This window comes from Chiroxiphia lanceolata, chromosome 13 (genome assembly GCF_009829145.1).
Source record: "Chiroxiphia lanceolata isolate bChiLan1 chromosome 13, bChiLan1.pri, whole genome shotgun sequence".
In the NCBI taxonomy this organism is placed as follows: Eukaryota; Metazoa; Chordata; class Aves; order Passeriformes; family Pipridae; genus Chiroxiphia; species Chiroxiphia lanceolata.
This window is the reverse complement of record NC_045649.1, coordinates 6,285,440-6,311,896: the sequence shown is the minus strand read 5'-3', so window position 1 is coordinate 6,311,896 and position 26,457 is coordinate 6,285,440. Positions and strand designations below refer to the sequence as shown.

Below are 26,457 nucleotides of genomic sequence, written 5' to 3'. Positions count from 1 at the left end.
AGTTTTCAAACAACGATGAAAATAAAAATCTTGTGCAGAAGAAAGAAAATCGAAACACAGATACCCTGAGGAAACACTATGTTATTTTTTCTCTAAAGAGGGGGAAATTCTGCTCAAAAATCTTTACCTTTACTAATTTCCAGATCAACAGGATACTCAATATTCTTGATAAGCTTCTGACACCCCCCAGTTTTCTCGTACACAAACCGCTTGAGGTGCAGGACAAGAACAGGGGGCAGCTCTTCCAGTGTGACTCTTCTGCTGATCTCCACCTGGCACACACAAAGAACACCTGTAATTTCTTGTTAACTGCTCAAAATCACTCCTTCAAATGAGGAATAACTGTTTAATTTTAAGTACACTTGTAAAAAAAAAAAAAATTGTTATTGTTACTTAATTAATTTATGAGAAAGACTTCAGTTTATGACTTAAAGCCCACTGGATCTTCAACTAAAGTGGTGTCTTAAAGGACAACTTAGTATCTTCAAAGAGAAAAATACGAGTTATGACCACACTCTCCTCTACTAAATAGTGATTTTTGTGGATTGTTTGGTTATAATTATATAATGTTGCTGTCTGAAAAGGTGAAACTGAGCTCAGAATTGCAGAACAAAAATGTTTTGCCTTCCTAGAAATTAAGACATAAAAACACTTCTCAAAATAACTGCTTAAGGTTTTTTCTCCATTTTTTATTGGGAAAAATCTCTTTATTGGCAGTCATCAGCATGTTATTTTTCAATACAGGGCTTGATTCTGCTAGAACCCACTAAGGGTGGAATAGAAACTCATGGGGAAAAAAACTATTGTCTCTTTCCAAGCTTGAAAAGTAAAACTTCTGAGGTTCTCAAGGAGCAGTTTGAGAACCCCAGGGAATGTGAAGACTACCCCTAAGGAGTATGGGGAAGGGAACCTGGAAAAGTCAATGAGGGAAGGCCAATTTGTTGCTGAAGACACTGAAAACATCTGCAAATAGGAATGAGAATGAAAGGAAAATCACTTCAGTGAGGATAAAAATTAACCTCTTAAAAAACATTAACTATTGAATATTCAAAATTTAACCAACTGAACTGTAGGACCAAAAGGAACCAAAACATCTTTCTACAAATGCAAGTGAAATTTAAGTCAGAAACAGCAAGAGGATGTCACTCCATTTTAAACAGCTGTTTGCATTTAAAATGCCTAATTTAACACTGCATGAAAATCTGACTGATTTTCTGTTTGTATTAATACACACATAAAATTCAAAACCAGCTCGAAGTGATTAAAAAAATAAATGTTAAGATAAATCATTCACATATATTTGGAAGACTGCTCTTCTCCTACCTATTCTATGCCCACAGTTTAATCCAGATTAAAACAATCAGGAGACTGCAATAATTTTTACTAATATAATAATATTATTTTTAGCTTTATCAGTAATCCTGAGTTTCCCTTCTGTAAAATGGATACTAAATACTTCTTTGCAACACATTCTGGAAACTACTATCTGCAAAGTCCTTTGTTGGTTTTACAGACAATGATTTCAGTGTTTTTACTACAATTTTAGAACAAGAACAACTTGAATTTCTTTAAAAAAATAAAAAAAAAAGGTCTAGAAGACACTGTGGATAGTTGTATTTCCATCCAAACTCTGAAATAAGCCAGCCCAAACCTCCAGCACCTAATTTGAACACCCATTTCTTCCAAACCCCCTAATTGAGCACTGGGTTGTCAGTCAAGAAGTTAAAACCATCTGCAGGGAAAACCAAGAAATGAATGACTGGCAAAACAAGATCCATGTGGTAAATCATGATGAGCTTGCACTGTAAATGCTTCTTTCACATGGAAAACAACTGGAGAAAAAAAAATGTTCTGAGCATTCAAGGCAAATTTCAGCTATTCAAAGAAAATGATCCATCTTTTTTTTATCTCACCCTATTCTCACTTGGAGTATTTAGAAAACTCACAGATACAGACAAGAATGAACACCTACAACTCCAGAGTTACCCACAGTGTACAGGGAATTTCCACCTGAGCAATCCAGGCACACCAGAGGTGATATTCTTTACTGCTGCCCACAATAAGGAGCAAGGCACTGCCTTAGAGAGGAAAGTTTAATTTATTACCCTCTGCCCAAGTTTTCAAACTGCAAAGCCCAAGGCAAGCTTTTCCTCCTTGGAAAGATTTTCCTATTGCAGTTATTACTATTATGTATTATTTGAAAAAGGAGATAAAAAAATTTTGCAAAGCTGCTTGAGAACGTAAAATAAAACATCCTGGTACTTAAAGTAACAGAGAATCACAGGGCTTGGAGACCTCCAAGATCTTCCCCTCTGAATCAGGTCAGACCACTTGTGTAAATCCTGAGCTGTGCTTCTCCAGCCCTCTCTTACAGCAGCCAGGATGACTCCACAAGCACCACAGGCACACCTAGTCCAGCTCCTAGTCCTAATTTACTGACCAAGTATCACTGAGAAAAATCAGCCTTCTCTTTTTCAGAGCAGCCTTTAACACACTAATTTTTACATCTGGATCCATCTCTCTACTTCCATGTTTTTATTTCTTGAGGCTGAACAGCTCCTCCCCCTTATTCCTTCCTTTTACATCACAGTTTTTATACCACCATTCATTTTCATTGGTATTTTCCACGTATTTTCCAACTATGAAGAACATTTCTCAAGGTGTAATTTTTGGGGCTGTCCTGGGCAGGGAGTTGGACTTAGGTGATCTTTGGGGGTCCCTTCCAACTCAGGATATTCTCCAAGTCTGTGAACCAATCACCTAAAACTGAATATAATATTACTGACAAGCTGTTTTTTTAGGTGTACAGCAAACCAGTCACCTACAGATGCCAAGGACACTGAATGGAGGTGTTACTGGCTTTTGAAAGATTTCAGATTATTAATCCAGAGAGAAAGATCATGATCATCAGATATTTTAGAGAGGTTCTACACTGACTTCTACCAGGCCTCCCATCAATGAATATTTCCATTTTTGATCTGTAAGAGAAGTGTGGAAACCAAAACCCCTCAAGGACAGCCACACACACAACCAGGTAAGTGTTCTGCTCCGGGAGTTTTCTTCCTAAAGCAAGAGCCTGCTTTGAAATGATACTTTGAAGAGCTGCTCCTTTACTAACAAAATCTGGCAATTCCCAAGAATCTGTATGTTATGATCAGCTAAACATAACAATGTGTATTATTACCACAGTTCACTCTGTTAATTTAATATACACTGCAGTAAAATCTCCAATAAATTACTACACCAGCTATTTACAGGGGTGCTTTTGGTTAAGAGTGAATTCTTTTCCTCTCAGTGTATGTGCTCACATTTTACTGCTGCAGGACACTTGGGAAAGCTCCTCCCTCTTTTGTTAACATAAGAGTGTTCAAACAACTATCTGTAAAGCAAAAGCTGTATAAAAACCCTTTTAAAAACTTTAGCAGTTGGCTGTAAAGAAAAGGCTCAGCAGAACACACCTCCTGCTTGGTTTTTGTGGTGTATCCCTGGACAGACTCTCTGGCCACCAAACTTTCCAAGGCATCCTGCACTGTGCGGATCTTGTCTGACTGGATGTCCAGCTGCAGGGTGAAGAAAGGTTGCAGTGTAGCAGACTCCTTGGAACTCTGCTGGTAAACAACAGATCTATGGGGGAGAAAAAAAAAAAAAAGTTAAAATGTAATAAAGTGTAATTTTTGACAATAAAGAACCTTCAAGTCAGAATAAAGTAACTCAATTTGTATTAAATTCAAAGCGACACACAAATACAAAGGCTAAGCTTTAAGTTTCAACGGGAAACACTCACTGCCATTTAAAGGGTTTTAACATCCACTAAGGACATACTGAATGGGATATAACTGAATTGTTTTATTTATGCAGAGATTAAAACAGCTATTGGATAAGCATCAAAAGGTTAAAGAAAAAGCCTGAAATTTCTGATAATGCATTTTAAAAAGAAATTCACCTCCAGGCTCTTTTTGTGTGAGTTTTGAAATTCCATTTCCCAACAGATCTTCAGAAGTGCGAAGTCCTAATGCTTATCTGTGATCTGCTGTAAAAATTATAACTGATTCAAGATTCTCCAATAAAAATATACTGATTTTTTAGTCACTTCACTAAGACCAATTTCACAGTGATTTTAAATTGTTTGCTTAAATCTTGCCACAGGAAATAGAAACTTTGCTCCATCAAAGACTGGCATTTCCTTTTCCTCCCATCGTTTTCTGTGTCCAGACTTCCTCCATGTACTTACTCCTTTGTACATAAATTGGAGCCTTTTGGAAAACTAGCAGAGGCAATGACCTGGGGCATGAGAACATGTTTTCTGGGTTTTTTGGGGTTTTGTTTTTGTTTGAAGTGTGTTCAGTTGCAGCTTTTAAGTAGGTTGGCTTGGTGAGCACTGTTTTGTGCACTGCACTAAGTGGATCTTCCTGACTTTCATTTGTCTTAAACCTCACTGAAAAAAAAAAAATGAAGATTTTTTTTTTAATTTTATTTTGAAGGTAATATTTGCATTAAAAAGCTCCAGCTTCTACAAAAACGTGGCTTTACACACAGCCAAAGAAATGATTCATTTATTATGGTGGTGTGCATTACAAGGCTTGAAAACACAATTATAATTAACACAGCTCTGATCCATGTGGCCATGCTGGAATGTCTCCAAGTCAGGTAGGAAATGATGATCAGATTAATGCAGGTTAAACAAAAGAGCCCCTTTGACTCAGGGAAAGCCCTGAAGCACCAACAGAAACAGCCAATGCAGCTTTATATTGGCAAATATGTATCCTTTAGAGGAAAGGGAGGGTATGGAAAACAGCAGCATCTTTATTTCAGTTTAACACTTCCTCCTTGGCTGCGTTAAAGGACAAAACCTTCAGCACATGGCAAGAGCAGTGTTTCAATAAACAAACCTGTCCCTGCTTTTGGATACACTTCCTAAGTATTTTTTTTTAAGCAAACTGTTACTGAGAGCAATAATCCAGAGAAAAATGTTAACAGCTCCAACTGTGTTCAAGACCAGGTATCAAAATTTAATGAAAAATAGCAATAATATTCTCAAATAAGAACGTTAAGAAAAACTTTTAAAAAAAAAATATTAGAAATTATATTGTAATATTTGTTCAGAACATTTTCTTCACAAAGATATGTAGGAATTGATATGATAGCAAAGCCTCTGCTGGATTATGATTTTTCTGTAGCAGCATCACTTATTAGGATAACTACAAATCTCAACTGGACAAGGGAAAATGCATCATTTGCAATGAATAATTAATTGGGCACTGCATTAATTCTACATTAAGAATTTTTCAGGTAAACCTTGTACTTGCACATTTAAGTTTCACATTGCTAAGGAAGACTTTATGGGTTGTCTGCCTAATAGGTATTTAATAAACTCAAGCCTTGCAAGGCCAGCCCAAAGTTTCCCAAGCCTTAAGCTTCCCAATTCAAAAGTTTCCCAAACCTGAAGATGCCAATTCAAACCATCTTTTCCTGGCTGCTTTTTCCATTTGTTTCTTTCCAGTTTCTGATGCTTTCATTTAGTGCAATTCTACTGCCATTTCCATATTCAATCCTTCCTATCTCCACCCTCAGCCTCAGAGATGAGGTTTTCCAACATCCCATGGGATGCTGTTCCTCTGGCAAATTGTGTGGCCTGGCGTGTGGATGTGGTGACAGGAAACAGCAGATGTTGGATTGGCCCCTTGATGCAAGTTTTGGCCTTTTTCAGCATCACCTTTGCTTTCCATCATTTTCTGTGGACTTCCACAGAAAACAGCATTCACTCAGTATTTTAATACAAAAACTAATGGAATCAAGTAGAGATCTAAACAATCCCAGCCACGATAAATACATTTAAGGTATTAACAACCCCTTGGGTACGTGAGCCCTGGATGCAGAATTCCATCAATACCTACAAACATCTGTCTGCCAAATTCTATGGAAAATATAATTTTATTTGCCAGTTGTCTGGCTCAAAACCCAGCAGAATAAATAATTTCAGAGCATTTCACAGGCAGAAGGCACTAGCCCACGTTATTCACACTTCTAGACTGAATATCTGGCAACACAGAGAGTCAAACACCAGCAATTAAGTGTCTGTCTCCAATTTAAAAATAATTCTTCAAGTCTAGCAGTTTTGTTTTGAATATGTTTTTAGCAAGTGTTTACTTTGCTTTCATTTTAAATTACACATTTCTCCAAACAAATCATGAGGCTTCCTTTCCAAAAAATATTCTTTCAGGATCTACTTTCTGCCTTCATCTGGTATCAGACCTGAATATAAGTAATGTCCCACATTCTTTTCATTCCAGTAACATCTTGTAGTAATTTATATTTTTCCAGACTCCTTTTGCTTTTAACATTTATTAACTATTACACATAACTTTCTCTGGGAAGCATTAAGTGTCTAAAGGACTAAAAGCCCACAATTTTTTACTTTATTTCACTCACAAGACTTAACTCTTTGTAAATCTCATTATCTCTCAGTATCCTTATTTACAACACGAGTTAAGAAGGAGTTTTGTGTTCTCAGAGGACACAAAAATTAAGCAGCTGGAATTCTTAAGACATTAATATTCCAAGCATATATATTTTCTACATGCAATGTTTTGCTGCTCAAAATTTTTTCTTTGAAGACACTTAAAAGTACTGTACCTTATGTGACCACCAAAGATATCAGTGATTGGAGTCTGCACAAAGTCAGCCTGGCGAGTGACTGAGGACTTGTTGCGAGGTCCCACTTGCTCCCACTCGTCCTCACTGCCTTCCCCTTGTTCCTCCTGCTCCTCTTCCTCGGGAACAGCCTGAGCCTCGGGGCCGTTGGACACCGACAGTTCTTCAAGTGACCAAGAAAAAAAAACCCCACGTTGAGTTTTTTTACAAATAAAACACATAAATAGGTAATGAATTTAAAAGGCAAATAATAATAATAATAATAATAATAATAATAATAGTAATAATAATCTTTTCCAAGGATAAAATGCTTCCACGGATCAATTGATTTGATAAATAAGAAAGAGAACAAGCATTTTCCAGGCTCACTCCTAGCTGGACACATCCTGTGTTCACAGAACCCAGCTCACTGATGACTGTATGTAAATAAATGGAGTTTTCCAGCAAAGTTTGATATATTTATAGCAGTAAATTTATGGGGTAGAAAATTAGAAAGTCAAGTGTTATTCTGAAAACATAATTAAGCTATTATTAAATGCAACTCCTTCTCTGCACAGGTATTTTACAGGGAACCCAAGGCTTAGCAAATATTTTCTCTGCAAGTGCCCAAGTCAGGAGGCTATAAACTGCTCACAGCTACAGAACATGTGGAATGAACATTTTAGATCTTAAAAACTTTACCCAACTAAAGAGAAATCGGATAACTAGGGGATCTTAACTCTATACTTGGCTAAGGCTCACAGTATTTTGTTTCATTTTTAACAGGGGGCTCGACCATAAAGCCACTATAAAATAAAATGGCATTTCACTTTGCATACAATTCTGGTAATTCTTCCAAAGAAAAATTCTTCACCGACTTTGTCAGTAGGAATTTTAAAATCATTTAATATGCTGGTTTATACTGGATATAAATTAGCCTTTAGTCTAGAACTTTCCACTTCAAAAAGAAGTGGCTTAAAGATCAGTGAAAAAAGACACTGATCTATTCTGAGCTCCCACTGAGAGAACCAAAACCCCAGAAAACAACTAGGTATTAAGAATGACAAACATCCCTATGCTTCAGACAAGATCAGTCAACTTGAGTTAACCTCAAATAATGTATATATTTGTAATATAGAATTTTATTGGCCAGGAGGACCAGGTATATGACTGATTGTCATTCAGAGCATTTACAGAATGATGGTGCTCTTCTAAATACCCAGGAACTTCAGATCATTTATAAACTACAGAATGGGCTCATTTTATCCAGATTTTAACAAAAAATATTTTGTTAGTGTCAGAGTCCCCTAAAACATAGCATTCTACCCATATCTCAACATCTACTCTAAACATTACTCTGTGTTACAGAATCACCACACAAACACAGTATTTGAAATAAATTGTTTTCTACCAAGGGAAAAATATCCACTAACTTTCATTATGTGGAGAGAGAAGTTTCTTGAGGGTCAGCATTTCTTCATGTAGTCCATTGAGGATAAATCCCAAGTATTCTTCAGCATCCTCTTGCCTGCCCTGAATAAAACATTTTTTTCAATTAATTCTATGACATTTTCATGGTTTCCTTTTAACAGAAGGTACATGACATGGACCATCCAGCTTTCTCCTATTAATTTAGCTTATTCAGCAACCACTCAGCCTAAGTTATAATGTCAAATAAAGTTTAAATTTTACTATAACAGCACCTCATTTTTAACCAGTTCAAACCAAACTGCCCTAAGCAAATACACCCATAAGCTTCACATGGCATTTTTGCATTCTCCTCAATACAAATTCCATTTAACATGTGAGCTGGGGGTTTTTTTCCCTTATTTCTTTTAAAACCACTATTAAGAGTTGCTGTCAAGCCACGGCCAAATCAAAAGATGGTTTCCAACTATTACCTTTTCTTTAAATTGAAACTAAACCTGAAATAGTATTTTGAAGTCTCCGGACCTTTGACCATTCCAGGCTGAATCCCTCACAAAAAATGAACAACTGCTCATTTCTTAAATGTCAATCCATTGGTAACTTCACTATAAAAAGAGATGTTCCATTCCAACAGTAACTTTTTCATTATTCTGACACATCAAACTGCCAAACCTATAATTAACTCATTCAAGTCCCAAGACATTATAATGAGCTATCAATTAGTTGATTTTTGTGGTGTTTGAGCACAGAATCTGATGTGTGGCTTCACACAGTTTCAGTTACAGGGAGTCAAGGAGTTTAAGTCCCACCTTTTCTGACAGACTCGACTTTATAACCGTCAAGAGTCTATAAATGTAGGTCGGTTCAAAGGCAGCTCCTGGTCGGATGTCTCTCACTATTTTATCACCCAAAGCTGCAAAGCAAAAGAGAAATAAATATAAGTAACAACATAGAGAAGTTTTTTCTACATTATACATTAATATTCTCCTCACACATCACTGGATTTTGGAGCTCAGCATTTACTTACTAATAGTTTTATTTTAATCTCTTATCTGTAAACATGTTTTAAAAAAACCATCTTACATCACCCTGCATAGACTGACAGATGCTCTAGAAAAGTTAATAAACACTCTGAAGATTAACAAGAATATCCACAGCCATCATAAAAGAACACTCTAGTTCTATTTAAATTTTTGTACTCGAAGAACACTTCTTAAAAGCTTGTATGTATTTGCAATTCTAACAGATCATTTTCCCTCGCTGGAGGAAAAAAAAACAAACCAAGGAACAGTTTGACAGAATGTTCCACCTAATGGCAATAAAAGGCCTCAAAACTGTACTTGAAAACTACACAATGAAATGACCTAGAAGTATAATAAGTTGCATAAGCCAGTGAGATTTGTTTTACAGAAAGAAACCACAGAAATGTCTGAACTGTTTGGAAATCACTGGAACAACCAGCTCCTTGCAACATTTTCTTATCACGTTACATAAAAAAGTTTCAGGAATGTGCTTGTTTCTCTAAGTTTGTAATACAACAGACTCGGTTTAAAATTAAGATTAAAAAAACTGAAATCTGTAAGATAATTTATTTGCATCAAAAAATCATTCTATTCCTTGCTACATGATCATCATTGAGCCTAAATCTGCATTAGCAGGAGTCATACACTTCTAAAGCTTTCACTCCGGAATCAGAAGCCAAGATAATATTCCTGCAGGCAATCTGCAACTGCTCAACAGACCTGTTCTGGCCCCTTTTGTTCCAAATGAATGGGAGAGTTCAGGATTTAAGGAAGGATGACAGAATTGAGCAATGTGATAAACCAAAAAGCTGGAAATAGGTAAGGAAGGAAGTGGAGTAAAATACTGTATTTTTTACATGATTTTGTTAGAAAGGGCACGTTGTGAGACGAAATTTTAAAAATTAAGTGAACCTTCAACAAAAGCTATTCTTATTGCACTTGTACATTGGTCAACCACATAGAAGAAAAAATTTAAGGTGTAACATCTCTGACTTCTTGACATGAATCACCAATAAGAAAAAGTGCAACACTGACACAAAAGCAACAGCAAATTTTGTAAGGTATTGAGAAATCCCAAAATCCCAAAGAGCCCTGAAGAGGATCAAGCACCAGTATTTAGAGGTCTCAAGTACATCACCCAATGAGATCCTTACCCCAAAGCCTTCTTACCACCACTTTATGACTTTTCTGCTCCTATTCCCACTCACCTTGCTTTGCTTTAGGAGGTACAGGCATATTAGTGAACTCATTCATTAAACGAACACTGCAACAGAATGGAAGGAACAACTCCACATGAGCAGCAGGTTAAGACTTAGAAGGACAAATAATACAATCAGATCATTGCCATTATGACTGCCAAAAACCACAATATCATGACAAAGTCTGAGTAAAGACATAAAACCCAACCTGATCGTTGCAATGAAACCCAGGTGTTCGGTTGGTTCATTTTTGCATATTAAACACAAATTTACAACTGATACTCCCGAGGCAACAGGAAGTATCCTCCTTGACTAGTCAAGCAGTTGTAAAATACCAAGTTCATTATAAAAGACATGGATCACCCAAAAACCACACGAGAGAGACTTCTGGATACAGAGCAAGTTTCAACAACGACCATTTGTTATTTCTGAACGAGCTCAGTCAGATCCCAGACTCTTATTCCCTTTTCCCAAGCTACTTACAAACTGTCTAGCATTGGAGTTGAGGTACACGGCCTCTGCGATTTGGAATACATTGGAATGGACTTCATTAAATGATACATTGGAGGGCAAGCAACCAAGGCCTGCAGGGTCTATGCAGTGGCATTAAGGAAATATGCAGAAAATTCATCTGTATATTAACCAAATATTCAGTTATATTTCAAATGCTATGCAAACTTTATATTTTTATTATGTCGCTCGATCCCACAATACTGGAAAAGAAGATAAAGTTTTATCACAACATTAACCAATGATGTGTAGAAGTTATACTAAAAAAAACCACAGCTTTTTATAACATGCAGTGATTTCAGTGACATTTTAATCATGGCAAAAAGGAAAACATTTTGTCTAGGAGCAGGAGAGGAAAAGAACTTTCATAGGAAAGGCTTTATAAAATTAACAATTTGAAAATTGGCAAGAGGTAACCTGTAACATGCTTTCTGAGAAGAATGGAAGAAGCCGACAGATTTTACGTCAAAGGTGGTGATTCACCCCTGTACCCAAACCAAAAGTAACCCTCTGTGATGTGAGACATTCTGCACTGTCAAGAGGTGGGAGCAACCAGTGAAACTCCAGAGCACAGAGGGAGAATAACAGTTTAAAAACACCTACTTGGTGAGACCAGTGAACACAGGAAATGCATTAAAAGACTGGAGGGAAATGACAATAAAGGCATCAATCCCAACAGTTTCAGAGAGAGATTAATTTGATCCCTACGGTGTGCAAAAATTGAATAATAAATTCCCATGTAACACTTCAAGACTGAAAAAATGGGAGCTAATATGTATATGTAACAGCTGAGTGCACAACTGGTTACATAAGATAAAAGCTGAAGTTTAAAGCACAATTGTTGGTCTGGAAATAGTTTATTAGGCTATGTCATGATCAGTCTTGAAACTGGTCTTAGTATTTTTCCCTTGCAGTGCCAACACTCGGGGTATCCCAACTGTCACTCACAGTGAGCCTTGCTAACACAGGAGATAATTTTAAAAATTATTAATGATTTTTATTAATATCATAATACAGCACTGAAGGACAATCTCCGTTCCCCAGGGTAAAAGTTATTTTTGCAGGGGAATACAATTCCAATACATTAAGAGCAGGCTCATCCTCCACAATGTAATGTGCAAAAGGAATATTTTAAACAATAATAGAGACAGCCTGCTCAACAAAAACCCAAATGATCCCCTTATCAACTGCCAAGACAAAGCCCAAGAGTCAGGACAGTTACTTCAAGTACAGAAGATAAATAACCACCTAAATTGATGCAAAGAGTAAACATAACTAGAAATTAAAAGGTTTTCAATGGGGAGAAAGTTACAGTTCTGCAATATTTTGACACGGGTAACAACTGCAAACAGGATTGGAGGGGAACTCTGGACATGAGGCTCAAGGATCCCAAATCCCCCTGGATTTCTAGTTGCAACATTTCACATCTTAACCACAGCAGCAGGATCTGGGAAGACAAACACTTTTATAAAATACTTACCAGAGAAATCCAGAAAAACTCTGACAGATACACTATACAAATTTTAACTTAAAGAGTATTATTTTTCCAGGGAAGGATACAGCATTGATGTAGCACCAGTTTCCTTTGTTGATCAGCCCTCGGGGTTGCAAAGACACTGGTTTATGTATTAGCCTTACACTTTCCAGTATTTCTGCAGGATGAGAAACAGTAAATTGAGCATCAACAAAACTCACATGTGGCCATCAAACACGTATCTGTTGCTGCATCACAAAATAATTCAGTTCAATGTACAAGATTCCCAGATACTTCAGCAAATCATTTTCACTCCATTTAAGCACTGCTTGTATTTCAAACCAGATGTGTTTCTTCCACCGGAGACATCCTGGAATTCGGGTCAGGAGGATGCTGGGACAAAAACCAACCACTGGCATTTCAAAACTGACAAGACCTATTTGGTTTTATTTTTGTTTCCCTAAAAGCAGATACTTTTATTTACACAGATACACAGATATAAAATCCCATTAGCTGGCAGCACTTGTCCCCAGTTTTAGGAAGTATTTCCCAAATTCTTCTGCCTTGAAGGGAGATGAAGATGACAGAGCAGTCCCAGTTTACAAGTTTCACCATCCACTATCTTACAACAGAAACATCTCAGTGCAAACAGACAGACAGATGTTACTGTGCTCTTCAGAACAGGCTGTTTTATTTACTGGTTTAAGACTTGCAAAATCTACGAGATACCAGCCTTACATAATGGAATTCCGACTGTTTTCCTGCTTCCAAAACCTTCAGCAATGAAGTTTAAAACTTAGAAACCACTGCACATAATTGTGCCTCAGTTATGAAACAAGAGCAGCACAGGGAGTTTTTCCAGGAATCCTGACCTGTTATTTAGGTCCCCAAATAAAAACCATTTAAAGAAAATATTGGAGCTGGTGTATCTTAAATTTGCAAAATAAGGACAAGAGGGATACAAGTCAGAACAAACAGATGTAAATGAACGTGGCAATTGTCTACCAAGGGGGTTATTTATTTTTACAATAGATGTGAGGACCTTTATATGCTACCCTGCATAAACCTAGAGAGTTTGAGCTGTTCTCTAGAAGGACAGATAAAATAACATGACACAGGTGGAAAAACAGAGGCACAAAGCCATAACTAAGCAGAGGAGGTGGCAGAACTGCCAACAAAATCCACGTCCTTCTACTTCCAAACTATCTCCTTACCTATAAGACTGTATTTCCTGCAGATACCACCAGTTCTAACAAAATCAAAATAACAAAAAATAGGACATTTTTACATCAGTCATCTATTACATAAAGAACCTGGCAGTTGAAAGAGCAGACAAAAAAATAAGATGTAAAATGGAAAATGCAGCAGAGAGGCAGGTGAAAACTCCCCTGTGAGTGTTGAAATAGTTACTGAATTACTGCTCAAGTATTTCAGGATATATTAACATTTGAATTGTGTTGTGCACACATACAATCTTTCTGTTAATATAACTTAGGATAAAATAGAGGAAAAAAATTATATTTTGAATGTCTATCAGCAAATTTTGACATTAACTCTTCCCTATTTTTGCACCATGCTAAAGAAAGATATTATTAGGACCTTTAGCATCCTCTTGTGGTCATAAAACTGCTTTGTAGCAGTGTCTAGTGCAATTACTGTGAGTTTATTTCTTTTAACAAAGAATTACCTTTGTGTACAGCATTCAATACCACATCTCCATCTAATATTTACACAGAAACTAAGAGAACTTTTACAAGAGTATCAGAAGAAAAATACACTTAGAACCATGAAAAAAAAGTCTTAAAATTTCAAAACCTGTTAGAAAGCTCAAGTTATTAATAAAAAGAACTCACATTCCCTTTGGAGAATGACTTGTGAAAAGGTCTCAATTTGAAAATGGATCTAGAACAGTATTAACATTTTTGTAGGTAAACAAAACACATTTTGCTAAAGTTTATTCACCAGGTCTTGTTATTACAGATACCTGCCAACTTTTTTCTAGAAAAGGTTATTTCCTTATCAAAGCAAGTCCAAAGTTTAACAAGAGAGGAACCATGTGGACACAGTCTTCAGGTTGAAGACACTTGTTAAAAGTTAGGAATTTAACACCTTAGACATTCAACACTCAGCCTGAGGCCCCTATCTGGAGAATATTTTGTCTCTCAGATCTTTCTTCAAACTGGACAACGATTAAAAAAATCCCAGGACAACACTGCTGGATAACCCTACACAAAATCAGCATCTGCAGGAATGCAACAGGCTACATTTATGAAGTCATTTATAACACCCTCAAACCTTGCATGTCTCCACTCCACAACTCCTTAAGTGCTCCAGCACTTACCTACCTTTACAATAAGAAAATATTTTCTAAGATGTAATATTGAAACACCTTTCTTACAATTTGAACTAATCCCTTTCTTTTTCTCTAGTCTTGGGAGAACAGTGAATCATCATGTGAATTTAGATCAGTGGTCACTCCAACAATCTCAACTGAGACAAAGTAAATCCAAATTTTTCATGTTTGCCTACACGGTTTTCAAACCTTATTTCTATTTTCACTGCTGCACTGTGGAATCTTCCTTGAGAATTAATGCCCAGAGACTGGCATTTCCATCAATTCCTCAACAGCAACAACAGAATTAGAGTTATCTTCCTCCTTTTCCATGTAAATTGGTATTAACACACAGTGGGGAAAAAAACTTCTTCTTCAGCTTTACTGAGGACACTCCTCAACTCCCTAAACCTTCCAGATCCTTTTCTCTAATTCTACTGCCACCCATGAGTGTGGGTGTTGAACAAAGCACTGAGGTTCCTGTTTTCCAAACAGCACAGAGAACACCAAAGAATGGAAAATAAAGAAAAACCTCCTTTTTCCACAGAGCAAAGCACTGATTACATTTACATGTTCACATCTTCAAGTAAACATTTTACACCAAATTCAGCAGCATTTGAATTACAGAAATTGCAGCAACATAACTCCTACCTAAAGCAGCTACTATGAGCAGCTGAATTCCTCTTATCTACACTCAGATTATCCCCCTGCCCAAACAACTAATAGTGAAGGTGCAAAAGAGAACTTGCATAAAAATGACATTGCTATTTTACTACATTTAAGACAAAACAAAAAGCTCTGCTCCCACCTGGTGGCAAAAAATAGTACAGAAACAGTAAAAGTTCAGGAAGTTAACTTAGAGCTGAAGCAACTTGGACAAGATAAAAAACCTTTTTCATTTATGGCAAGCAGTTTTAGCTGTGTGCTTGTCACAAAATAGTTTTAAGTTAAAAGTCATTACTAAAGGATAGCTTGAGATTTTAAGACTACATCGTTCTCCACATATGTGGTATCATACAAACTGGAATCACCTGCTCATACATTTTTAATACAGTCAACTGTGTTTGTAACACCTAAGTGGAAAGTACAAATTATTCTGACAGCTTTTCTCTCAACAGACAGTTCTGAGCAAGGAGGGGAGGAGAGGCAGGATCTACTTCTGGGCATTTTGAATAGTTATCTCTCCAGGTCAGCTTCTGGCAGAGTGGGAATCTGACTCGAAGCTGCCACACTCAAAACATCACTGCACTTGTAAATCAGTTTGTAGCACAAATGGCAGGATTTTTCACCTGCCTTTTCACGTACAGACTGATTCACAGATTTAAATTAATTACTTTTGTCCCAACATTCATGAATTAATGACACAAAATGGAACCAACTGGGAAAACTTGGTGTTTTCTGACCGAATCTGCAAAAAGGATCTCCTGCATTTTCTAGCATATCTCATTAGAACCACAAATATGACAGGAACAACAGCCTTTGTATCACTTGTTCCCTTTCCTGATGTACCCTCTGGACAGCTCCTTATGGTTTTTCTTGAGCAGGCAATAGCTAGCATTGTTTCTGGATAAAATAATATTGTTTATAATAGTTAAGGATAATTCTTCAAAATTGGAAGGACAGACCTCTCAAACAGCACATCAGTAAATACAATATTCCTGAATTAGAATTTCTGAAGAAAGACCTATTTAGATGCTACACTTCAGCTGCTGTTCAGTGTCCAGGAATTTCAGCTACTTTGGTGTAAATACATTAATATTCTTGTTGCAATGGAATGCACCACAAGATAATAAATACTGGATAATGTAACACCATTTCCTATTCTCCTTGTTACAACAGCACAGAGCTGAACACAATCAGCCTATTTAAAATCACAGCTCATTTAAACACGTTGTTTGACAAGTGGCAACAGTTTTACCGTATCTGGGATAATGACATGGCAATCCCTGGTTGGAATGTTTACTCAGAGGGATACAAAACTAGTTTATTCAAATTACAACCTTCGTGCAGTGTTTGAACAGTTGTCTTATTACCAGGGGAACATCACCAGAGGAATGTTTTCTATGAGTATTGCACACTCCTGTTTACAAGCAGAGCTAATACCCTTCCAGTGTAACATCCACTCGTGTGTATTAACTATACCTGCAATCTTTATGGCTACAGGATCCTCTGAAACTGGAACAGGTCCCTCTTTGACTTCAACCTGTTTTTCAGGGACCAGAGGAGATGTGGCAGGAGGGGTATACTTAGTCTCAACATAGACCACAGATGTGGAAGCAGAGGGCTTGGAATTGTGAAAAAGACTAGCCCACGATTTTGCAGGCTGATTAACGGGGACTGATCCTGCAACCGGGACCGTTGCCTCAGTAGTAGGTGAAGCTTCCTCAGGCTTAGCTTGGTCTGAGTCAGTGCTTTCCACAGTGTGCAATTCTACCCCATTGGCAGCTGTGTCCTCACCAGAGGATTCAAGTGTTTGTCCATTAGTAACGCCAAGACTTTCAGTAGTATCAGTACCAGCATAAGACTGTACACCAGCTGTCCTTAGGGGGCTATCTCTGACGGCCTCTGAGGGGAGGCAAAACTGTTCAGAATTAGGAACTCGGCATACCTCGGGCTGCCCGGCAGTCCTGGCATTGTCCAGAGCGCTGGGAACGGCCCCAGCAGGGACAGCTCCAGGCACGAAGTCCACGGAGTTGTCCGGGCTGTTGCAAGTCCTTGGCGTGGCCAGGGAGGGGATGTCTCCTGCCAGCTCCGTGTCCTCCGTGGGCAGTCCCGAGGAGTTGGCGTGGCCGTTCACCAGCGCCTCCGGGGGGGCCAGGCCATCGCTGACATCTTCCAGGTAACTGTAATAGCCAGGGGGTCTTTTCTTCTTCTTTTTGCGCTCCCTCTGCCCGAGGCCTCCGGACAAGGCGTCGTTTTCCGCGTTGGAGCCGCTGTCCAAAGCCAGGCCGGGATCGCTGAACTGGCAGTCGATGGAGTTGTAGTTGGTTTCACTGAGAGCATCGTCGGGGGGTTTCTGAGCAGGTGCACAACTGAGGATGAATTCTGGAGCCTGAGGATTCAGAGTACTCGAAATACTGTAGTCGGTGTTATTTAGGACAGATGATTGCGTCTCAATGACTTCGTTAACACCAAATTCAATTCTCTGATACTCTTCCCCTGGACAAGAGAAGGCAAATCTCAGTTAGAGAACTACAGCAAATCAAGAAGCTACAAAAGCAAGAAAAAAAACCTCCTTATTTTTCTCCAACTCAACTACATTCCCTCAAACAAAAGTAATTCTTAACCTTGATCCTGCAGACCATTTCAAAACATCATTTTCTTAAAGATAGAAGCATGATTCAGGTTTTCTTACACAGAGTATGTAATTTGTGCAGCCCCTGCAAATAATCCCCATAAAATTCACCTCTTAAGTAAAACTATTAAAGCCCAAAGCTTCAGCAACAATCTGCATTAAGTTAATTACTGAATAATTGCCTATAAAATATGGTGCAATATTTAACCCGACATTTCTTCTAAAGTCAGTCTTTCCCACTGACAATTATAAAATCCAAGCCTCACCTCTAATTTTTCCACATATGAAGTTTGGGGTTTGGGGGGCTGGATTTGGTTTTCTTGGTGTGATCTATTATAATGAAAGGTTTAACACAATCCTTAATAACTCAGATATATTTTCATTAATTGCATGGAAACACTGAAATTACAGGTTTTGAAACTTTAAGCTCATTGATAATTTATTTCATCAGAAGTGAATTTATTACTAAGAATATTAAATATATGATTCCAGGTTTTTCTGACAAGAAATACAACTGATACTCAACACAAGTCAGCATTCAACTTGTACATATGAGCAGTACTGAAAAATTATGGACAGGCTTTTTTGTTTTATTGATTTATTTATTTACCTTGGAACTTCAGAGAAACACTAAGAAATATTCTCATGGAAGGCTGCAGTATCCCAAAATATTGTCAAAGTTGTGCAGTTTGATGGCATTTAATTAGTTATAATGCATGTGTGCTAACTAGTAATACTGAATACTTCAGTTACAACTCAGTAACTATAAAAAAGAAAAGAGATAAAAGGAATGCTAGAGGTAAGCTCACATTTTAGCCCTGGAAGTTTTGTAGCTCTTTATGATACTTATGTTACTGTACCAAACATATTAGTTTTAATATTTTGTGTTTCCTCAAAGATGGGGCTAAAACATGCATTTCAAATTTCTAAGACTGTAACTACAGAACCAAACACCACCAGGTATTATTTCCAAAGGAATATAAGGGGATACACCACTGAATTTTTATGATTTTGTGCAACTCACTGTGTCTGACATGTCAACAAATGGGTATTTTTGAGTACATCACAGACTCGATAAAAATGAGGTAATAATAGTTCCCAAGGAAAAGACATTATTCACACACCTAAGGAAATAATCCTATGGGAGGACAGAATCTAGTGGGGAATGTTTTGATACATGACTGTCAACACAACAGCTTTGAAACTCTCCCAATATTTTCTAGAAAAGTCTGCTGACAAACATTTCAGTTTTAAGAAAAATGTGAAAGAAACAAGAATCTACAGGGTACTATTTTTCAAAATGAAATGAAGCTTAACAAACATTCAATGTGTGTTGAGCTCTGAATTACACATAATACCAACATATCATGAACAAATGATAATAATACTGATGTTAATTGCTTTTCTGCTTTGATCTGGTAAATGAGAAGTAAACACGTCCCGTATCGATTTCAATCTTGCTGCCAGTCAGACTAAAGGAGACTTTTTCAAAATAAAAAAGGGGAAAAACTCTCCATACACATCTGGTTTCTCTAAATCATATTAACGAGAGCCTGACTTTCAAATTTCCAATTCTCTTCACCTCTCCCTGTGAGAAAGGCTTTTCTAACACCCTGCCTGGCTGGCTGCCAGTCACCAGCCACTTCTGCAATCGCTGACGAGCCGTCACCAACTCCAGAGAGGGCTGGAGTTTTTTGTGAGAAAAACCAGCAGCCCAGAGACAGGGAGGTGGGAAGCTGCTGCCTGATATCCACTGAAGAGGGAAGGGCTGGGAGATGTCAGGAATCACCACCTCCTGCTCCAGGGGCTGTCAGTGCTGCACTGCCTGGCCTGTCCCTGCACATACAGCTCCAAACCAGCCACAGCTTCATTTGCAAATGCAAAGCTTAAGGGGGGGTTAAGGGATATGGGATCCAAATGCACAACAAAACTATTCCTCATTAGTTCATCTGCTTGTGGAGCAACTCGTTAAATCAAGCATGAACCAAGAGCTGGTTCTTTAGCCTTTGTTTCAACACCATAAAGCACAAGCAACAACTGGTAACACCTAATATTCCTCCAACCTCGATAAGAATCAATTATTGGGCACATTTCAAACCCCTATCAGGTCAAATAATCTGTCATTTCATTTCCAAAATCCCAGTTAAAAAAATAATAATGGCTTCAAAACAAAAGATGTGGTTTCCCTTCATGGGAGAGTTCAGTCTGTCACAGCTGGAAGTAAAAGTTGTCACCTCTGCACCCCTCTCCTCCTGCTCTCTCTCCGGCAAGCTCCCAGCACTTGGTTACCCAAAGCTAATCCAGCAAAATCAATAATCCAAGTGAGCATTTTTTTTTTCTAGTTTTGGTGCATTTATCAGTTTATCATACACTGAACAATCACAAGAGCCCTGGGGCAAGTGGGGAGCAGAAACCAAAATACAGCCCTTGGAGTTATGGCACAATGAACAGCGTAGGATAAAATCCTGCCAAGAGCACCACTGACATTCCAGCATTTAACATACAAATTAGGAAATTACAGCTGAGGGATTAAACTTTACACCTTACAGCAGGATTAGAATAATAAATACCAGTAGTTACTGTATAGTTAGTCTGGGGAAGGATTGGCAGAAGCTCATTTACTGTAAGATTGTGTCGAGTTCATTTGAGAAAAAATGAGAGGCAATTTTTTCTATTTGTTTTGACTTTCCACTTTGCTTCAGGGCATCTTTGTTTCAGTGCAGTTCACAGCTCTATTTCTGAATGGACTGAAACAGATCTATCTGTCATGTACAACATGGGATGCATATTGAAACAAGGATCAACAGATGCTCCAAGGACAGTCTGTGTACAACACCAAAATCTGTGAATACACAGCACTAATTAGTCTGGACAGAATTCTGCATATTAGAGCTTCAGCCATGACTTGAGTACTCCTAGTAAGTATTAACAGATATTCTAATTCCATAATAAAGTTAAATACTCAAGATAAATACATAAAAAACTAGACTGTATGACAACATGATGTGTGTCATCTTAAGCAAACATTCCAGTTTAGTTTCCACAGCTTCTTACGCAGCCATCACAGTGATAATGTGCATGCACAGTACAGTGCAAGTTTGTTAAAGACATTTTTCAAGCAAAACCTAATGTGCTGTGTCATTACCTAATCTCAGGGCTGGGAGGGGTTCTCTCAAGGTCTAGGAATGATCTGAAAAACATTTGTACAAACCAACTTTCTGTGTGGCTTGTGAACATTAAAATCCCAGCCTGAAAGAACAAAACTCAAATCCACAGTTAAGACAAAGCAATATATGACTGGACACCCCCAGCACCAACAGACAATTCACACCCTATGGTCTTTTTAAAGAACCTTTCTAACTCCTACTTAAAACTACTCAGGGTCCTAAAACTGCTCTTGTGCTAAATAAAGCTCCTGAATTGTCAGAAGTGTTGCCTATCTGCTTTCAAATGGGACCTGGGATCCTTCTTTATCACTGGCTTTCTTGGTTATCTTTAAATGCAGGGTCAAAATCTCCAAGCATAATGATCAGGTGTTCTTTAACATTATTAAGTGTATTTTGGTCCTCTTTTGAGTACTTGTGAGAAATGTCCAGTCAAATACTTGCAATATTTTGAAGGAGATCTGATGTCATCCTCATATACACCTGGGTAACTCTCAGTTCCCTTCCTCTCCTCTGGTTCAGGGAAAAACCCAAACAGTAATTTACTGTGAAAGCCTGGTTTAAACTATACAGTGATGATCAGATGGGAACTCCTACCTAACTGCCCATTCCTTGTACCTGTGGAGTAAGGGCAGGCAGGGAGGTGTATGGGTTGAGGCAGAGTAGATGTGTGAATGGTGCAGTTTTAAAATGGGAACTCTGTAATGTATTTTTACATCAAGAGTCACACTTTCATCAAAAGAGAAAAAAAAAAAAAAAGGGATTCTCCAGAAAAACAGCTGAGCCAGACAGAAACAAGAGTCAGAGGGAACACAGAACAGAGGAGTCTTCAGGCTGCAACTGCCAGAAATTGCTCTTTGCTGAACACTAGGAGTTATTTATTCACCAGCATTCAAGTTTCCCCCCACATTTTCACAGCTACATCCTACAATGTTTCAGCAAGACACCAAGACTGTTTGCCAGCACAATCAAGGGGGAATAAGCATGTCCACTGCAATTAGCTGAAGCTCAATGCAGTATTTTCCAAACCTCTCACAGATGTCATTCAATAAAGCAGTTTAAAAACCAACCTGCCTACTAAATGCATATATACCTGCTAAGCAAGTTTTAATGATTATATTTAAAGGGAGGTTGCAGTAAATCTAAGGAAAGTGTCACAACCTTTAAGTTTGGGAAAAAAAAAAAGATCTTGATTTCTTACCATCATGAAAAACTTACCTGTGGATTTAATACCACATGAAACTGTTTCATTGTATGGGGGGAGCTGTACAAAAAAGAAATGAAACTTATTTAAAGGCAAAGCAAATCCATAAACATTTGATATCAGTTTCATTTGAAACATCCGAATCCTTTCAAAATAACATCATTATTTGATTTTCAGAGAGTATGTCTTGAACTTATGCTTCTATATTTATCAAATCCCACTCTGCAGCTCCAGGCGTCCTTGCAGATTACCACAATTACTGGAAGATAAAGATTATCTTGGTTACACACCACAGGCTCATCAACCTCTCCAGCAATTCACCTCACAGCATCAGGACCTTTCTTCATCAGCACTAACTCCCCACGATTTTAGGATGAGGAACATACCCTCTGTTTAGACAAAAAATGGACACCAAATCACCTGTGAAAGGTGAAACACATTTTTGCACAGACAACAATCACACCTAAACCTTTTGACTCTCAGCCTGGTTCAGCTGTAGGGTGGCTCTTGAAATGTTTCAGCTGAGGTATATTCTTAAACACATTTACCAGCTTAATATAATGTAACCACAGTGCATGGTTTTTATACGGACTGTAAATACAAGTACTATAAAACAGTGGCATCAACACTCAGTGCTTGACAGGACCCTTGCTGTGGTGGGTAATTTCTCATCCCCCCTCACCTGCCCCTAAACTCCCTGAGCAGCTGAGAGCCTTCTCCTGTGCCTGCAGGACCTGGTAGCCACGGCTACCCTGCATTCCAGTGGCTCCCTGGAGAACAGCGGGACTGGTTCTGCAGTGGGAGATAAAACATTGAGTGCACAGTGCAGCTTGACAGTGCTATTCTAAATAGTGACTCTAATGGTGCAACAAAGAAAAGAGTTTGCTATTCAAGTTTTCAATTCTCTAAAGCTATAGATACTTACATATTGCCTTCTTAATGCACTGTAGACAGCAGTGCATCACAGGTGGCAAGGAAAATACTCCTAAAATGCCATTATAAAAAGTGCATAAAAAGAACACATGCTGTAAATCCACTTATAAACCTCAATACATCTTAATATATCATCTTTTCAGGCCAAAAATGAGAAACAGTGGGTCAGAAAGAGGCTCCAGACTGTTTAGAGCCTACTATCCATATTAATTTTGAACACTGGTTCAATAAGATTTTATAGTCAGAGCTAAAAAAATTCCTCTAAATGTGTACAGCAAACAGCTTGTGATAAACTTTGTAATTTTTGTTTTTATCCAATTCAAAGATTCAAAGGCCTTCAGAAAATATGAAGTTTTAAAAAAAAAAAAAAAAAAAAAGAAGTCAGCCTCTTGGTCTGCTACACATCTGATCAATCAACAGCACCTTTGGAAAGAAGAGATTTCTGAGCTGACTTGTTCCACACAACTGGGCCACCAGAACCATCTCAGTCAACAGGTGCCTGACAGGACATGTATTACAAATGTCACCTGTGAAAGGGACATTCCAGACAACCTTTAGCTTTAATAAGTCCCTTGGCTCAGTCCCCCTTCAGTGTGTAGGTGAAGGACCTGCAGCAGGATGTGTGTCAAACATCAGCAGCTCTGTCCTGTCCTTCTGGAACTGCATCGTCTTTCTCAGACCAATTTTCTCCAAAATATCTGCACAGTGTAAAACTAATAAGCATCGCTTTTATTTCATCATCCAGATAATTAAAACATTGAACTGAACCAGATCAAGGGCAAACTTAAGGACCATTTATTTTGACAGCTAACTAGGTACACCTGAGACAGCCAGAAAATGAAGTGAGACTGGTTCTAATGCTGTAGGTTCATTTTTCCTCAACAGACTTTGGGAACAGCCTTACAGAAGTTCAAATATGACATTTTTATCTTTTCCAGTGTCAGAAGAGCTGATGGAGGGCACTTAAGGTGAGGCTGCATGGGATGCAAATGTCACTGCTGAGATTGCATTTATGGTGGGGAAACAGCAAATCATCAGAACTACCACGTATGCCCTAAAGATCTTCCTGCACTGCTTCCCACCTACCAGAGAAGGTACAAAGCTCTCCCAAGAAGCAAGTAAAAACTATCTTTTTCTTCCTTAACTTCCCTCACTCCCACCCCACCCCATTCCCCTCATGCCCTTTTATTGTTTAGCAGTATTATACTAATTATCCTCGGAAAATTAAGCTACAGGAAACTTAAGTCCCATTAACAATGGTCTGTAAACTGTGACAAAAGGATTTCCCCCATCTACAGCTCAAGTGTTCATTTCCTTTATGCTGAGAGGGGAGGATGGAAGCATGACCAAAATGCTGGAATGGAAATGTCTGGAGGAAATACATGGAAACTGAACTAGAGGGAAATCATTTCTTGAGTCTGGAGATTAGGACAAGGGGATAATACTCTTCCCTATGAAGGAAAATGGTTTCATCATTCTCTACCAAGAACTATAGAGAATAAGAGCCTCCAATCAGAGTGTGTAATGAACTCAAACACAACTGTTTCTACTCTGTGGTTCTCACTGACACTGTAATTAGTTCATTATTGCTGCATTTCTCAGACCTCACACACAGCTTTCCCTTTAAGCACAGCACTGAGGGTCAGCACTGCTCCACCTGTCCAAAAATATAAAGAATCCATGTGCTTCAAAAGGCTCACCAGACTGAGAAGCCCAACTCATTACCAAGAACACTGCTGAGAAGTTTTCTCCATACCCACCCCTTAAAAAAACCCCAGCAAAGCTGAGGTAACAGGGCTGGAAAACTCCCTGTCATTGTCCTATCACCAGTTCAGATACTCCAGCTCTGAAAGCAGAAGGTGGAATAACTAATTTATCTCTAAAAACTGACTTAACATCCACATACATGGAAAGAAGACAACTGACCAGTATCTCCTCTTTGTAAATTAGCAAGTTAAGGGAATGATAAAAAATTAATTGTATTGTTATATTTCAAATTCACACAAAGAGATGTAGCTTTAAAATGCTATTTCTAAAAGAAGTTTAAAGCAGATCTTACCTCAACAGAGCATCGTGGAGTCACAAAGAACTGATTAAATTCATCAGGGCTGAATTCCCCAAAAATATACTAAAAATAAAAGAGAAGGATCTTTGTTAAAGAAGGATTGACATTCAATACAATTAATAAATTCATAATAAAATCTATTAAGATACTACAATTTAAATAGACCTGTGAGTTGGGAGTCAGAAACCCTGTTTACATCCCAACCCTCATCTTAGTTCCTTCCCAAGTCTTTAGCAAAGTACAGCAAGTACAAAACACAGTTTTCTTACACAAAAAGTGATTTATACACATGCACTTTTATGTGTTTGACCGTTTTAGTGTTTTCAAAAAAATATTACTATAATCTGGTTTAGACTGCAAACAATTCCAACAGTCAAAACAACCTGGAACATCTGTGATACAAAGGGTGAAGCACAGCTAAACATTTAATGCTTTAAAAACTTCCCACAGCCGAGTGCCAACCACCAAGTGAGACAGTCCAACACCCAACCCCAACACATCCCTAAATTGTACCCGAGTGCCTTCACAGTTCTTGGCACAGGATTTAAGCTTGGTTTACACCCTTAATATAACCAAGCCGTTTTTATTCAGCAACATATGAGCTAGAATTTATCCTATTGCAACTACACACCTAAGAAAAACACTTGCTGAATCATCACTGCGTTTCAGGAGGTATTTTTGATGCAGTCATGCAACAAAAGAAAACAATCTCAACTGTAAACTATTAAGTTATATAAATCCAACTCTAATTCCTCCATGTAATAATATCTAAATTTATCAAGATTTTTAAGCAAGGTATCACAGGCCTGGTACTTCTTTCTGAGCAGAAGAAAATGCTTCTTTTTTAATTAAGGAATGAGACAAAAATTGAACAAGGTGGTCATTAATGCAACCTTAATGGAACTGCTTTAATGGTGTATTCACACCAAGAAATGTTGTGGCTGTTTATGCCAGGACTTTACAAATTTACCAACATCTAACCCAAAAACTAGTCCTAGTCACACTATAGTGCAAAAGAACCATCACACTTGGGCCTGAAGAAATCTGTAATTTTATCTGATTTATTTAACAATGCTTTAGACAAGCAAACACAAAGTAAACCAAGGAGAAGATCTCCATCAAGTAAACTGGGAAAAATCTTATTTCAAAAGAAACTTAAATCCATAGGACTGATGCCATTAAATCTGCCCAGTTTAACCAA

At 37.9% G+C, this 26,457-nt stretch overlaps 1 protein-coding gene across 1 annotated transcript in view; it reads right to left on the bottom strand.

Annotated features, from left to right (window-relative positions):
- Positions 1–26,457, bottom strand: part of USP10 (ubiquitin specific peptidase 10) — a 48,913-nt gene that overhangs the window by 5,150 nt on the left and 17,306 nt on the right. The window contains exons 2-12 of the mRNA XM_032701118.1: positions 25,251–25,319; positions 22,273–22,318; positions 16,738–17,754; positions 12,350–12,441; positions 10,763–10,872; positions 10,289–10,344; positions 8,868–8,971; positions 8,064–8,163; positions 6,634–6,814; positions 3,459–3,624; positions 128–272 (exon numbers count right to left, since the gene is read on the bottom strand). Of these exons, the coding sequence (XP_032557009.1) occupies positions 128–272; positions 3,459–3,624; positions 6,634–6,814; positions 8,064–8,163; positions 8,868–8,971; positions 10,289–10,344; positions 10,763–10,872; positions 12,350–12,441; positions 16,738–17,754; positions 22,273–22,318; positions 25,251–25,319 (2,086 nt within the window). The remainder of the gene's footprint in view (positions 1–127; positions 273–3,458; positions 3,625–6,633; positions 6,815–8,063; positions 8,164–8,867; positions 8,972–10,288; positions 10,345–10,762; positions 10,873–12,349; positions 12,442–16,737; positions 17,755–22,272; positions 22,319–25,250; positions 25,320–26,457) is intronic.